General features: G+C 44.0%; 1 protein-coding gene across 1 annotated transcript; it reads left to right on the top strand.

Moving 5' to 3' along the window:
* Positions 1–293: 293 nt before the first annotated feature.
* Positions 294–13401, top strand: vwc2l (von Willebrand factor C domain containing 2 like). The gene is made up of 4 exons (XM_086122908.1): positions 294–856; positions 1166–1685; positions 8267–8396; positions 12355–13401. The coding sequence occupies exons 2-4, from the start codon at positions 1251–1253 to the stop codon at positions 12501–12503; spliced, it is 714 nt and encodes a 237-aa protein (XP_085979034.1). The 5' UTR covers positions 294–856; positions 1166–1250; the 3' UTR covers positions 12504–13401.
* Positions 13402–15719: the final 2318 nt, after the last annotated feature.

The raw sequence follows: 15719 nt of genomic DNA, 5'->3' as shown, positions 1-15719 counted from the left end.
AAACAAAACAGAGGCACGGCTGCATGCGTCTGACTCGAAGACTTGGAGGGGGGGGAAGCCTCACGCACGTTTTTCCAGATGGAGCTCTAACCTTGTGAATTCACCAGCTGCTCCTGCAGAAAAAGTATCTGTGATTACTGACTGCGTAGCTTTGATTTTAACCCTTGCGTGACCAGGAGGAGGAGGAGTTAGCCTCGGGTGGAGGCGCAGACTGGAGGATGTCGTATGTACAGAAAATGACGCAGCCGGGTGGGGGCGCTCTGCACTCCTTTTCTTTTCTCTTCTCTTCTCTCTCCTCAGCATAACGCGGCACTCACTGGCTTTCCAGGGTGCTGAAAGTCGGAGCGTGTCCTCCTCTGTCTCTACTCCGGTGAAAATATAACCTTTCACTCTCCCTTCTTTCGCTCATTGTGCGTTTTCGCACGGACCCTCTGTGGAGATTTTAACGGACTCCTCTGCCCGATGGATGGATGTACACGCGTGTATGCGCAACAAGAGGGCTTTAATATTTATTTGCACCACCGGGGATTACTGAATTAATGTTCAGGGAATTTTAAATCGGCTCTCGTTGACCACTTGGATGTCATTTGATCTCCGGGGTGAGTCGGCGGAGGGTAAATTTGGCACAAAGCTACTTTAACGTGGACATCATGTCAACACGGATTCACAGAAGCTGAAGGGTTGTGTTGATCTTTCTTTTTTTTTTTTTTAAACGCACGATCGCGACCGAAAGGGGGATCGTTCTAGTTTTTTTTTTATATAACAAGCAGATGAAGTTCCCAAAAAGGCAAACCGATTACTGCAGCCGTGGGTTTGGACGAAGCTTGAAGAAAGAAGCCGATTAATTCAAAACACGGTGAGTTCAGTAACATGCTATCAAGGACACGTGCTCAGTTTCCCAACGTGCGAAAACGACAAATTTGAATCTCTTTCAGCAGGAGACCGCATGAGGTGCCAGTCAAATTATGAAAGTAATTGCGCATGATCGAAAAAGTGCTGCGTACTCTTTATGGCAGGCTATTGGTTCAATTATATTAAGCACGCATGGATATGGAACACAATAACCTTCAGCGGATTCAAGACTAAAATACAACCGCTTTTAAATGCATGCATGGAGGATGAGGATGACACATTAGTTTGAATGTTTGTCCTCGTTTCACCACAGGAGCCCAAGACTTGATGTGGGATGACGGTCATGCTACAACAGGGTCGGCCGGATCCCGAGTGGACACGGCTGGTTTAGGGATGTCATGCCCGTAAATCCCGTTGAATGTGGATCTTTACGCCGCGGTAAAAGGATGGCTCCCGTCCTCTCGACCGCCTTCGTCCTCCTGTTGGCCCTCCTCGGCGGCCCCGCCGCCACGGTCACTGACCCCGAGGATTACGTCGCAGACGAGGCGGAGCGGGCAGCCGGTGAAAGCCTCGTGTTCGACGACTACCGGGGGAAAGGATGCGTGGACGACAGCGGCTTCGTCTACAAACTCGGAGAGCGCTTCTACCCGGGCCACTCCAATTGTCCGTGCATGTGCACGGAGGACGGGCCCGTGTGCGACCAGCCCGAGTGCCCCAAACTTCACCCCAAGTGCACCAAAGTGGAGCACAACGGCTGCTGCCCGGAGTGCAAGGAGGTCAAAAACTTTTGCGAGTACCGAGGGAAAACGTACAAAATTCTGGAAGAGTTTAAGGTGAGCTGTGGTGCATTTTTCATCCATTTTAAAGATGACTTTGCTCAGTCAAGGCTTGTTTTGGTGGAAATTGAATTGTGTCGAGTAGGAGAAAAAAAACAAGCTAGGATAATTTGGGACTGGAAGAAGTTACGACATGTGACAAAAGTAAACACTAGAGTCTTTTTGGACTGATTATACAGTAATCCAGTCTCTCGTGGTGGAACAGGTCCCAGGCTCCCGCAATAATTGAAAATAAAAACAATCAAACAACATAGAATAAACAATGAAACTAGTTTTATCAAATTTGAGTAAGTTGAGCATCTCACACACCCGCCCGCTCCCACACACTGTCGTGTTTATCTGCTGACATGTTTCTTCAAAGGGCGTGGCCCAGGGAGTGACCTTACCGAGCAGTTACTTTCCGTGTCATCTCCATGCTGCTCGAGGTTTGTACTGTTCAATGAACACCAGAAAGTAAAACGGCAACTCTGGCCTCGATGTAGACGCAGAATTTAAAGGGAACGAGGGCAGACGCCATGATTGGCCAAGACTCGGCAGCGTTCCATCCCACAACAGCGCACACCCCCTTACTAAAAGAGAGAAAACTCCACCCGCGTGCACTGTTCGACTGCGCTTTGCACTAAACTTGCACAAAAATAAGGCCCTTTCAGTTTTGCCTCGCAGCAAACAGCAAAAAAAAATTACCTAGCGAGCAACTCGAAAAACTCGCACTAAGTTGGGGCATACGCCAGTCAAGGCACGATATACAGTATCTTGACAGTTTACTGTATATAGTTTGTGCTGCAGATGTCATGGATGCCAGTACACGGTACGCAAATGTTCACTACGTTAGTCAAACCTCACTTGTTAAATCCTCAACAGGTGGCGCAGGCCGCCGAACAGTGGTCGCGTGGGGTTGAGTCTCAAGCAGGACCGAGTTGGATGACCGACCTCACACGTAGCACACACATGAAAAGCCCAAAAATCTCACACTTGCAACTAGAGATGTCAGAGTGAAAGTGCCGCACCTTTTGAGATGTTGGGTTGGGGATGATGCCTTGCTCAAGGGCACCTTGACCATAGTAAGGAAGCAGAGTGGCATCTCTCCAACTAGTTGTCATTTTCACGTTTTCTCCGCTGCGGGACTTGAACTGTGACCCTCCGGTTCCAACGCCCAAAAAGATGCAGAAGCCTTTCAAATTGTGTTTCTGCAGCCACGTTATTTCCCCGACGACAACACCCGTTTTAAAATGGTGGTACTAAACCTGTTAGTTCCTCCTGAATCTCAGCTTTTCCTTTCAATTACATGGAACAATTTATAGAAAGTTTTCCAAGACGAGTGGAACGAGTAAGAGGCAAGATCCTTTTATATATATTTTTTTTCTCGTATCACCTCCTGCCTGTGTTATTGCCAGATGTCCCAAAACTTGCATCCATATATTTCTTTACCTGTAACTGAAGTGAAGATTAGATTTCATGTTTTAGAAGACGATAATATAACCATCTCTATTTGTCATGGACACACACACAAGAAATGCGACCCCTACATTTGCTCCACCACATAGTGGACAGAGCAAACCCGCTATTAGTGGCACACACTGAGCAGGGGGCTACTTAAGTGCCTGTTGTCTTGCTCAAGGACACCGCATCCGTGCCTCCGGGAGATGGGCTTGAACTGTACCATGGCTGACAACAATCGTAACCACATACGAGGGCAGAGGAATTTTAGGAGCTCGAGAATTTTTTGGGGGGGGGGGGGGGGGGTCGACAGAATTAGGGTTCAGGGATTTTATTTTATCGTGGCATAGAGCAGAAGTCCAGCCAGGGGTATAAATGTGGCTGAGTGTTAGAGTGATGTCATTGTCTCTGCAGAATCAGACATGCCCTAAACCAGCGTCAGAAGACAGATGGGAGTAATATTTGGATTTATGGACATGATACATTGCGGGCAAAAGAAGGCTTTTTCCTTTTCCACTGGGCTGTTAAAAAACATGAAATTGCTGCCTGGGGCAAGATATTACTTGTGATTCCGCATGAAAAAAAAAAATCTGAAGAATCTCATAACTATAATTTAAAGAAGGGATTTTGGAGACAGTTTTGTTTAGCTTTTGCGGTCCATATCTGCAGCCTTGAAGGGCATTGTTAAAACGGTAAAACAGAATTGTAACACCTGACTCACGCACTTGGGCAAAATTGTTGGTACCCTTCCATTCAAGAAAGAAAAGTCCACAATAGTCAATAACCATCGTGAAACTGACGAGATCGAAATATGTCAAAAGGCATTTTGACAAGCCAAAAAGTCCTAAAGACGGATGAGACAAAACTGGACCTTTCGGCCTTTCTGCTTACAGCTGCAAAAACGTAGCAAACAAATAACAGAACACTTTAGCCACTGGTGAAACATGCAGGAGGCAAGGTTTTGTGCTGGGGCTGCTTTGCTCCGTCCGACAATGCCAGGAATGTCTCAGAACAAAACATTGGACGATTTCGAAGAGAAGGTGCTTTTCCCCATTGTGCTAGAGTAGATATTTAGATTACATCTCTCAAGAGACATGACATCGGGATTTACAATACATCTCATGCTTGACAAGTCACCGACTGTTGAAGGCTCTTAACGACGAAACAGTCCAGTCCACTGTGACTATTTGCTGCTTCAATGTTTTGTTTTATTTTAAGAGTTGAGCTGTTAGTGTGGCAAAGCAGGCAATTGGAAATCACTTCAGGCGAGAGATAATGCTATGCATTATTTAAGATTGGACTATTGTGCGTTGTCCAACAATTTTTTTTTTTCCCTCTCCCTACCCAGCGTTTTTCCTTTCTGAATTCTGATTGTAATTTCCCCATTGCGGGACAAATAAAGGATATCTTAATTCATATTCAATAGAGTACCCACGATGGCATAAGCACTGTTATTTATGTGGAGTGCAAGTGTGGAATCAACACATTCGAAAAATGTGAAGGTAATCTGCACCAAGTGGTATGTGTGCACGTTAAAAAAAAAAAAAAGAGTATTCAGAATAAAATCAATTTTTGGGGGGGTCTCTTAAAGCTTACCACGACAAAAATATGTCCTCGAGTCCATTGGCGCGAGAATATTTATGATTATTTTGAAATATGGCGATCGCTATTTTTGCTTGTTTTCTACCCTGTGAGAGTTGTACGCACCGCACAACCAGGTCGGGGTTTCACCAGCAGGATTCCTCTTATACACCGATACTTTCATACCTCATTGAAATTTACAGGTAACTGTGATTCCCGGATCTCTTTTTTTTTTTAATCTTATGTTATCTAGCCACTATTTTCCATGGAAGTTGGAAAAGTTCTTGTACTTTTAAAATCCAAGCCTAATTTCCTCCTCCTTTAGCGTCCGGATGATTAGTCCTGAGACATTACAACACGAGGATGGGTCAAAGTAAAGAACTCTTTCCGCAAGGTTTAACGCAAGCATGTGCAACAAGAAGGCCTCGATTTTTGGAACGTTACATAACAGAGGGAAACAAGTGCCTGACATGAACGAGAGGTTTAAGCTCAAGGACAGACATCGCTCTCAAACCTGCTGGGAATTGACTTGTCGGTTAACAACAGTGAAAATATGTCCCTGCGAGCCCCGCCGGTAAAGTGGAGTACAGAGTTGGATTACAAAAGAGGCACATTTGTGTACTGTCCGAACAAATGTCGGTTTCAAACCGCTGTAACCATACAATGCTCGACTCTGAAGCAGGCTTGAAGAGATTGTCTCGCGCAACTCAGACGGATGGGCAGGGAGAATTCAATTATTGTGTTAGTGAAATAGCAAACAAAACCATTTAGCTGGCCTGGACCGATGTAGGTCCACATGCAATAATCTGTGCTTTTACTGGAATTATGATTGATCGCGGGCGCGTTATTTGTGCAGTGCAGGTGCATCAACACATGCCATCCATCAATGATGTCAGGCTCGCGCTGTCCAAGTACTCTGGTATCTCTACTTACGAACGTCTCTTCATACAAAATTTTCAAGTTACGAAACGTCTCATGGCAATGGTGTCTCAAAAGGATGGACAAATGTGGTCAAACCAAAATGAAGTGAAAGAACCTTCAGGCCCCGTTATACTGTGGAGGGCTTTCACTTCCTGGCAGCCTCATAAAAAAATTTTTAAAAAAGGGCAATTGCCTCTTACTGAACTCCTATTCATGAATACAAATAACAGAAGAAGTTTGCTTTCAGTCGTTTCGCTTTCTGTACACTTTCAAAACGGTTAAGGGCGAGCAAACGCATCTGCACGTCACGCACAAACCGGCTGCTCGCGACACGCATCGGTAATCGGTACCTCAGCCTCTCGCCATTGACATACAGTACATCTCGTCAAGGTGATTAAAATGATTACTCCAATAGATTTTTACTGTCCTATTTACTGGTTTCGACAAGGGTTCTAATCAAGGGAGTTTATGAAGTGCGCGCAATTAAACCCCGTGTTTCTTTTATACCTGCTTGAAGTGACTTGCTAAGTAAAGTTGACGTCTCCGGGGAGTTTCCGGCGTCGTCTTAGCGCTCCCTCTTGTTTTTTGTATTCGCCTGAGCCGCCTTAAAATATGACCTTCATTTCAACAACAGCAAATTGCACATTTGCGCACGAACCCACTGCACTCCCCCTTATTACCAGGTAACGGTTACTCGATGATTCACGATGCCCTATAGGGCTTTTATTTGAGAGAGGCACGGAATGTTAATTAGGAGAGACTTTTCTCCCCCAATTTAAATATTTCAGCGCATTCACAAGTGCTGTGCCAAATAGATGCAAAGCAAAGTGTATATTGTTGTCAGAGCATAATTTTCCCTGCTCCGTGTTTGGCAGCCGATCGAATACAAATCCAAATTGGTGTAAGCTGTATCCTTAAGCCCGATTTAAATAATTGTCCTGCTCCAGCGACGCACTTCTGTTTGCGCTGCATTTTCTTCCCTATTTAATAGGTTCAAACTGACACAGCATCGATAATCTGCTGCTGAGCTCGGGCTCTGTCAAGGAGACGGGTGCGGAGAAAAGAAAAAAAAACAATTATCATTCGTAAAACAGGGAATTTTTGTCAATAGTGCTCTTGTCTGCTTTTAGAGCTGTTGAGGAGGTTGTAGACCAGGGGTGCCCATTACGTCAATCGCCATTGACAGGTTAGCTCGCGGACTGGCCCCAAGTCAAACGCGAGGGGTGTAAAGGAAAGAAAAAAAAAACTAACAAACATTTGTGTATCTGCATGTTAGCAATATACTTTTTGTGTTAATGCACACTTCACCCTAATCATCCTATCAGTCTCACTTTCACAAAAAGTATTTAAAAAATCAAATAAAGCAGGTCACCTTAAACCTACGGTGGCGCTTGAAGTTGTTAGCGTCCAGCAGTCTGCTTGCAATCGGAGCTGTTGTGCAATATCTTTTATTGTTATTATTATTCTCATTCAGAGTTTGTTTCATCTGCATTTCACAGACGGCACGGGCAAAGAATGGGAAATCTGGGGGGCCAAGACAAGCATTTTAAAATGGGCAGGGGTACGCTGTGATAACTAACGGGCTGCAAAAGTGTGTCGCATGCCTCCGCGTCAGAGTCTCCCACGAAGGTAGGCAGGAAATCCTTTTCACAAACTCAACAACTCTTGTCTCTACTTTATTTTTCAGTTTCGTTCATCTTGGGGGGGGGGGGGTCGTTACGGCTGTTGCTCATCACGGCATGCGTGCGCAAGTGCGTGCGTAATAACGGGTCAATCGCGGGAGGTTGGTTGATTAAAAAGTAGATCTTAGGTCAAAAAAGGTTTAGGCACCCCTGTTGTAGACAGTTTGTCTTCCAAAACCAGTCAGAGCAGTCAAATGCCCTCTAAAATGCAGAAATCGTCAACTATGCTACGTGCGCTAATGGTTAGCACTTGCTCACGTGGCATGGGGGAAGCTAACATAACATTTATGAGTGGAACAGCAGAACATTTGTTCATTATTCAATAAATATTACATGTTGCAGGCTCATAGGTCCCCTTCCAAAGTGGGGGGGGGGGGGAATCCATCCATGTTTTATGTCGCACTCTATTTGATGGTCTATACCAGCTGCTCCGAGCGAAGGTCTACATATGCCTGGGCATAATGTTTCTCTTCTTTGCACAATAAACTTTTAACTGGCATTTGAGGATTTAACCAAGCATCGTGGTGGTTGACAAAAGTAGTTCTAAAAAAAATGTTTTTTTTTAAAAAGGAGTTGAGTGCTGCAATTCTGTGATACGAATTCTGAAGGAGAGTGGAAATAAGAGCTCACCGGGATAAGAGGGAGAAAAACACAGTTTGAGGAACTGAGACATTTCACAAGTGGGACACATTTAGGACCTTTTGGAAAGACTTGAATGAAGAAGATATTTCTTGCGATTTAATTCAAGGTCACCCCTGGCTGTGACTGATGTGCGTTTTAAAAATGGAATTCACTCTGTAAAGCAATTCAAGTCATTTGACAGTAAGCGTGACCAACTTAAATTTGAAAAATATAAATCAATTTTTAAAAGATTTGCGCACGTACAAGCACAAACATTCCCCAGCTCGGTGACTCATCTAATCGGCGTCCTTTTGTCTCCTTCCCCTTTGTCCACAGCCGTCACCTTGTGAATGGTGCCGCTGCGAACCAAATAACGAGGTGCACTGTGTGGTGTCAGACTGCGCCGTCCCGGAATGCGTCAACCCTGTGTACGAGCCGGCGCAATGCTGCCCCATCTGTAAAAACGGTAAATACGACACTTATCTACTTCCACACACACACTCTCTTCAGAAGTCATTAAAAATGGATTCAACGAGGGCAAATTTCTCTGGACTGTCTGCCACATCGGATAACAAAGAGGCTGTAATTATGTGCAGGCCAACTGGACGCTATTGACTGGTAGTTGGGTTTAATTCCCAACGACACACTAAGGAGAGAATACAATATCTCATTGATTAAAAGGCATGGTTGGAGGGAGTAATGAGTCTTTGGAAGGACTTTTTGTCTCTTTGTGGCGCATTGTCGACAGCCACCCCCCCCCCCCCGCCCCCACAAAAAAAAGTTGACACAAAGGAATCCCGGTGGGGGTCAGTGGTTATTGACAAGATGAGGCCGGCCAGATGTGTGGGATAAAGCGGCTGCTCGCGTGACAAAAGACAAAATAGTCAAGTCGGTTCAGTTTAAAAGTGAGGCAACACGTGAACGTAAACAGATGTGAGTCGTTTTAATGCAACATACTCTTGACTTTTCTGGAGTACTGTTGTGAGAAAGTAACACTACCTTCACTGCGTAGCAAATGTATTTAGCGCAGTTTGTGCAATTTTTTTTGGGGGGGGGGGGGTTGTCAGTGACACTACGATCATGTGACGCTTCCGCCAATCCAACAACAAAACAACGAGTGACGTTTAACTAGTTGACCAATCAAATGGAGCCCATAGAGTCACATGACCACATACAAAGTATTCTCGTCAGGATGAAAAAGTTTCTCGTCAGAATGAGAAATATATCCCCCCCCCCCTCCCCTCCATGTGACTTCAGAGGCTCTGTTGGCCGTTGCTCCCCTGTGAAAAGCATGCGTGTCCATTTTTTGTCATTTGAAAGGACAAAACGTGTTTTTCACAGGACACGGACACTATCTTACAAGAATTGAACAGAAATCTCAGTCAAAACCAAACCGTTTTTAATAAAAGTGTCATGTGCGGCACGTCGTGCAGTATATGTGTTAGCTAACAAGCTACTTCCTGCTTCATGGTCACCTCCATTGCGACTCAGGGTAAACATAAATTTATCAATTCGTGAAATAAATCGTTTTCTGGATCCGGATGTGAATTGGATTAGCAAATCAAGGGAAAGGTCGTGAAATCTCATCTCTGGAGTTATTATCTTTGAGGATATTATGCCTGATGAAATGACCCTTGCGTGGTCATAGAGTATGTCAATCCCTCAAGAAAGAGGATAATAACCCCCCGGGGCTGAAACGGTGCCACTTGACAGTCTCTTTGACCTGATAATCAGTCCGGCGTTCTACCAAAGTATTTTGCCGTTGCATTCCTCAAAACGTCATTTAAAACTTCTAGCCGGCTTACTTTCATTGTCAAGTGCTGAATGCCCTCTAGGGCTCGGCAATGTCGCTCATTAAGATTCATGCTGAAGTTTGTACCTTTTCTCCACTCAGAACCCCCCCCCCCCTTCCACTCCCCCTCTTGCTTTGTAGAACTGTAGCACTCATCTACATTTGTGTGGTATCGTCTCTCCGTTCCCTTCAGGGGCCTTTGAAAGTGATGTGATATGAGCTAATTAGCTAATGATTGATTGCTATTCTGTCACAGCTTATTTTTGCCGGGAACTCATTATTCAGTTGTTGATTCTGAGTTATTGGGAAAATTCATTCATTAATAGGTTATTAGATCACTTTCACGGGTTCTTGGGATTTATTAACGGTAATTATTAGGATCATCGCAAAAAAAATCATTATATGCAAAAGACAAACATAAATAACCGTAAACAGAAATTCTGGAGCGATCCTATTTCTTGGTTCCAGTATTGGGCTGACAACGATCCACACACAGTGGTACCTCTACTTGCGAAATTAATTGGTTCCGGAAGAAATTTCTTAACAAGAACATTTTGTAAGTAGAGACGCGTTTTCCATGTAAATGCCCTAATTCGTTCCAAGCCTCCCCCCAAAATTCAGGCGTAAATATTTCCTAAAGCATAAAAATGCAACAAAATATCAAAACAATTAGATTATTCATGACAGTTGTGCATAATATAAAAAAACAAAGAATAAAAATGATGGTCATTTCACTTTTAACTGCGTCCTCCACGTTTTTTGCCCTTTTAGTCCATGTTCTCTCTCAGAAGTGGATTTTGCCTGGCGTTTTGCAAAGAACTGATCCAAGGATGTTTGCTTTTGTCGGCTTTTAACAATCCTTTGAAAATGTCCAAGGCAAAAATCAGCATAGTGAGCGATCGCCCGACTAGTGAACACTTTTTCTGGGTGATTCACATTGACGTAAAACTATCGCATCTATTAATCAATCTACACGCATAGTCACATACGGTAGAAGTGCCTCTTAACCAATGGGATGCCAGCATGATGCTCGGTAATAGCCAATGGCAGAGCAGCTATAAATATGTTGCGTTCAGGAAACTCACTGCGAGTAGCATGCCATTACTCTATTTTTAACTTTTGTCTCTTGAAATTTATTTCGCAACATGAGGCAATATTTTTGTTGAGATGTTGCGGTAACTTGAAACTTTCGTATGAAGAGACGTTCTTCAGTAGAAGTACCACTGTACTGAGGAAGTAAATTGAAAGCTTTTGATAAATGACCTTCTCAACGCCGACTCACATTTTCTTTCACATACTTTCTTCTTTCCGTCATCCGCTTCCTCCGCTTTGTCTTTCTGTTGACTACATGCTGTGACTTAGCGCACACTGTAGCAGGCCTACAGACACTTCTTGGAGAGAGATAATCCATCCTGAAAGGACACAGTGACAACCCGTGGCATTTAAGGCTAGCCTTGTCATTTCTACGCTCCCCCGAGGGCTCCGGATCGAGCCGGGGCGGCAAAATAAATCTCAACGAGAGTGGCCGACCCATGCGAGTGTGCAGGGAGGGCTATAATAAAGGCGGCCGTACTGCTTCCGCAAACATCTGGGACTGGGAGGACAAAACATCCACCTGTATTATCCTCCCTTAAGGTTTGGAAAAAATCCCATTAGATGCAATGAACGAATTTCATGCACAGCTTCTCACAATGTCACTCTCACAAATAACGTTTTTTTTTTTTTTTTTTTTGTACAGCAAGCAGGGTTTGTTTCACCTTCAAGTAGCCAGATCCGATTTTTTTTTTAAATGACGTGTAGAAAACGAGACTGTGTATTTCTAAAAGAGGGCCAATGATGACATTTGACTTTCAAAACTATAAATAAAAAATATATATATCTTCGTTATATTCCAGTCATGTTGATATGAAGACATTCATCAGTACTTGTAATGAAAGCTACTGTGCGTCGAAGAATTATGGGACGCCACTTCTGCCTGTGGCCACTCAGGGGAAGCCTAAGGTGGAACATTTCATGGACTGATTTAAAGACCAATTCAAAGTCACCGTCATGCTTTTTTTAACGGCTGAATGATTGAGTGAAATCGTTAAAACTGGGCAGGATTCATGGCACCCGCTGGTTCTTCTGTAGCCAATCATCTTAAATAAGCGAGAAAAGTATTGACGTGGATGAGTTGCACGGCCGCACAAGAACAATTGTGCGCATTGCTGTGGAGAACCGCACGGCTGAGTGGAGAACCGCACGGCCTCGGCCTTGCGGCACATCCGATATGTTGAACGCCATCCTCCTTATAACTGCAAGTCTCCCCCGAGCGGATTTTCACCCTCGTCCTTCTGTACTTGAGCCACTGTGCAATGCCGAAGCCGACGGCTGGCACTCGACCATGCTCGCGCCGCATTAGGATGCAAAGCACTCTATGTCCAGGGAGAAGGGGAGACGAACAAAAGAGCTTAAGCGTCGCGCAAAAAAAAAAAAAAAAAAACAGCCCGTCGGTGCGCGCCTATGAAAACAGTCTGCTCGGACTCTCCCAACTGCAGCTTTATGCGTCTCCTGGCCAGCCCTGCAACAGGAGAAGCTTCCTGCCCTTCTTGTCGCTCTCATTCCCGCTTTCTTCTGCTTTCGCATGTGACAGGTCCAAATTGCTTCGCTGGATCGACCATCATCCCGGCCGGAATCGAAGTCAAAGTGGACGACTGCACCATCTGCCGCTGCCACACTGGGGATTGGTGGAAACCGGCGCAGTGCTTGCGGCGCGAGTGCCTCAACGCTCAGTCATCATAGAGCGACTCTGGTGGGGGGGGGGTCAGGCCCTGACGACCGACTGCGCCATTTTATCGGATCGACGGGGCAGGAACACAACTGTGAAACCACCTGATGCGGAATACAGTACAATGCACCAGCGAGACACAAGCATCGTGCCATTACTGAGTTGATGATGGTGCCGCTGATGATGATTGAGGAACTGGTCTCCACCCCACCCCCCAACCCCAGCCCCTCACATCTTGTCACGCATACTTGCAGATTTTGACTTGCTTAACTCGCTGCTGTCAACACTTGAGATTTTCTTCACGTGGATAATGGGAATGAATCATAGTGATCGTTTTTGTTGGTCCTGTCTGACACAACCTAACAGATGGAGAAAGAGCTGTAAGCACACTTGTCTGTGCTAGTATTTTTTTTAGGGTGGTGGTGGGCATGGGGGGGGGGGGGTCTCATAAGGGTTAACACGTGAAAGCACCGAGTGTCTCATACTGACCGTAAAAGCTCATTTACAAGATGCACATCACATTTTATTTGGGGCTTTTATATACATTTGTGATATGACTTCACCATTTGGTGCTGCACCGAAACACACAAGAGTATTGAAGTTGGAATTTTTGGAGAATAAAGTTGCAAAAACGTACAACGGTGAACCTATAAGATACGGCAAGATGAGAACTGTTGATGTGACGCAACAATACAAGTTTCACCAACAATGAAATAGTCAATGTTTTGACACACCAACGCCATCATGAGAGACGTTTGATTGTGTCTGTGTTTGTGTTTATTGTCTCTTCCTGATCTACATCGACTAAAATTGGCTTTTTTTCCCCTTTTTTTTTGGGTGATCATCAATGAAATATTTTGGTGAATAATATATACTGTGACAAATATGTATAAATAAAAGCCCAAGAATATAGGTCAGGTCTTGAGATTGGTCTGTAATTCATGATGGAATTTTGACACTCGCTCGACAAACTTTATTCTTGATAGGATCCTAAGGCATTCCCACCCCCCACCCCCCATTCTAGTTTCATCACAAAATAATTGTCGGAAATAGGGCTGGACTTACACACAAAATAAAATGGCCCTGGCATTTTGGCTTAGACCAGTTACTGCGCACACATGCACACGTGACTGTGGATGGTATGATAAACAATGACTTCTCAGCCATGCTTGCTTGCTATGGTTTGCTGTCCATACTCCAAATCGATTATCGGGATACTCCCCATAAATTGTGGGCTGTTCTCTTTTCTTATCTCCTTCCTTCTCATCCAAATATGACCACAAAACCAATATTTTCACCTCAAAACAAATCCTTCGTGCCTGCTTACATTTGCCATCATCGAGCCGTTTTCAGTGTTTTAAATCCTCCAGCTGGGTGCTTGGCACTTGTGCAGCCGGCGTGCAGAGCCAGCAGACAAAAGAGAGAATCTACAAATGCTTTTAAGCAGAATCAACATGCATATTGTCATCATGAGTAAGCACTCGCACTCGGTTCCTTTATGTAGTGAAATTGCACTGTTCTTCCAAATTGTTAAATATTGTCTCCACATTCCGCTTCAATGGCGCCGACGCGGTGCTGTCGGCTGGAGTTAAAGAAAAGCATGCAGTGTTATCTTGGTAGCGTACTGTCAAAATGTACCGTGAGAGTTGATGTTTTAGCAATGCTACACTGATGATAATAAAAATGTCACTGGAGCAGAGCTCAAAACATCCACCAAGAGGATACTTTAAACAAAAATCAAACATAATTCAGGGAGCAACTTATTAGCCTTTGTTTGTGCATCTGTCACTAGACAACTTTGGAATTCATGGAGGGTAACGACGAGATCGATTTTTTTTCCAGATGCAAAACAACATTCAATTCTTTCGCTCCTCTAAAAGGTTTTGTGCACATTTCTTTTTTTCCCCCCCTTTCTTCGGCTGCTAAATTCAACCCCATTAATCATTCGATTTGCCGTTTCCAAAAAAATTAAATTGGATGTCTAGACTAGTGTATTTCATGAAATCCGAGTTCAGGTAAGGCCCACAACCCGATTTTTCATATATCACCTGAGATTTTTTTTTTGTTGTTGTTGTCTCTCCTTTCATCCAGATAATTTCTTCCTGTTAACCTTTTCGGGCCTTACCTGGGTGCTGATGGATGGGCTGCTTAATGGCAGCGCCAGACACCCCATAATTAAATAGAAATGAACATTTGATAAAGGCCCTATGATGGGGTTGTACAGAGCGTCAAGCCGCAGCAGTTGACTGATGCTGGAAAAAAAATGGGCACAAAAACTGAACTATGGTCAAATCCATTATTAAGGGGTGGTGATTTAGTGTCTTTCTATGTGGAAAGACAGACCCATCTGTCTTGCTTGAGGTATGTAGACACCTTCGGTTTATCAATCACGATCATAGTGCTGCAGACATTTTAAAACGATAAAACAGGTATTCATCTTCATTATATACATACCGCAGCAGCCTTATTAGAATTCAGTCCACAAGCATGTGCTGATACACAATTTGGAATTACTCTACAGGGCGGCAAGAAAAAGACAGACCTGTGAGCGCTGAATGAAAAGAAAAAGCTGGGTGACATCGCTCTCACCACGGATGCCTTTTAGCTCTCGAAAGGTAAATCAAGGTTGCTCTTCGACTTCATGCAACGGCACAAAAGGCTTCAACATAAATAAGCAACCGTTTTCTACTGCTGCTTGAAGCCTGTACGAGTTGTGATTAAATGTACAGTTCAAATTGTCAACATCCTTTCATGAGCCGTGATGGGAAGAATCATACATTGAGATCATCAAATGTAAAGAAGAGCAGAGGAGTATAGTATTATTGACAAAGGACATACAATCAGTTCTACTGTGCAGATATTAGCAAGCAAGGAAAGTGCAGCATCGGTAAAATAAGTACAAGTAGAGTAAAAATACATTGTTGTTTGTAATGAATTGAATGTTACTTTTAAAGCAGTTAATCTCTGTGAAAGTTTGTTTTGTCAGGCCACCAGCGTGTTGCAACCGACTCCAACAGCTCCTCTGCTGGTTGCAGCCGATTCAACCTCGGTTGCAACGAAATAATAAAATCAGGCAATTACTTGCTCTCAATTGACCAAACTATCCTGGCGTCCACAAAATTAGAGACATATCATCACGCTCAACATTCTTCTGAGATGGCATTAAACCCATGGCTTTTTTAACCGCGTTTGCAGATGAACATCCAAAAACAACGTTGCTTTATCAGTTG

The sequence above is a fragment of the Hippocampus guttulatus genome, chromosome 11 (assembly GCF_054856545.1).
Source record: "Hippocampus guttulatus isolate MCC_2025c chromosome 11, RoL_Hgut_1.0, whole genome shotgun sequence".
Taxonomy (NCBI): Eukaryota; Metazoa; Chordata; class Actinopteri; order Syngnathiformes; family Syngnathidae; genus Hippocampus; species Hippocampus guttulatus.
Note: the sequence above shows the minus strand (reverse complement) of the source record. Positions and strands in the feature narration are given on the sequence as shown.

Bases quoted from the DNA above. Each gene is read 5' to 3' on its own strand.
- vwc2l (XM_086122908.1), top strand. From the start codon at position 1,251: ATGCCCGTAAATCCCGTTGAATGTGGATCTTTACGCCGCGGTAAAAGG. The intron at 1,686-8,266 runs GTGAGCTGTGGT...CTTTGTCCACAG, and splicing joins AAATTCTGGAAGAGTTTAAG to CCGTCACCTTGTGAATGGTG. The intron at 8,397-12,354 runs GTAAATACGACA...CGCATGTGACAG, and splicing joins CTGCCCCATCTGTAAAAACG to GTCCAAATTGCTTCGCTGGA.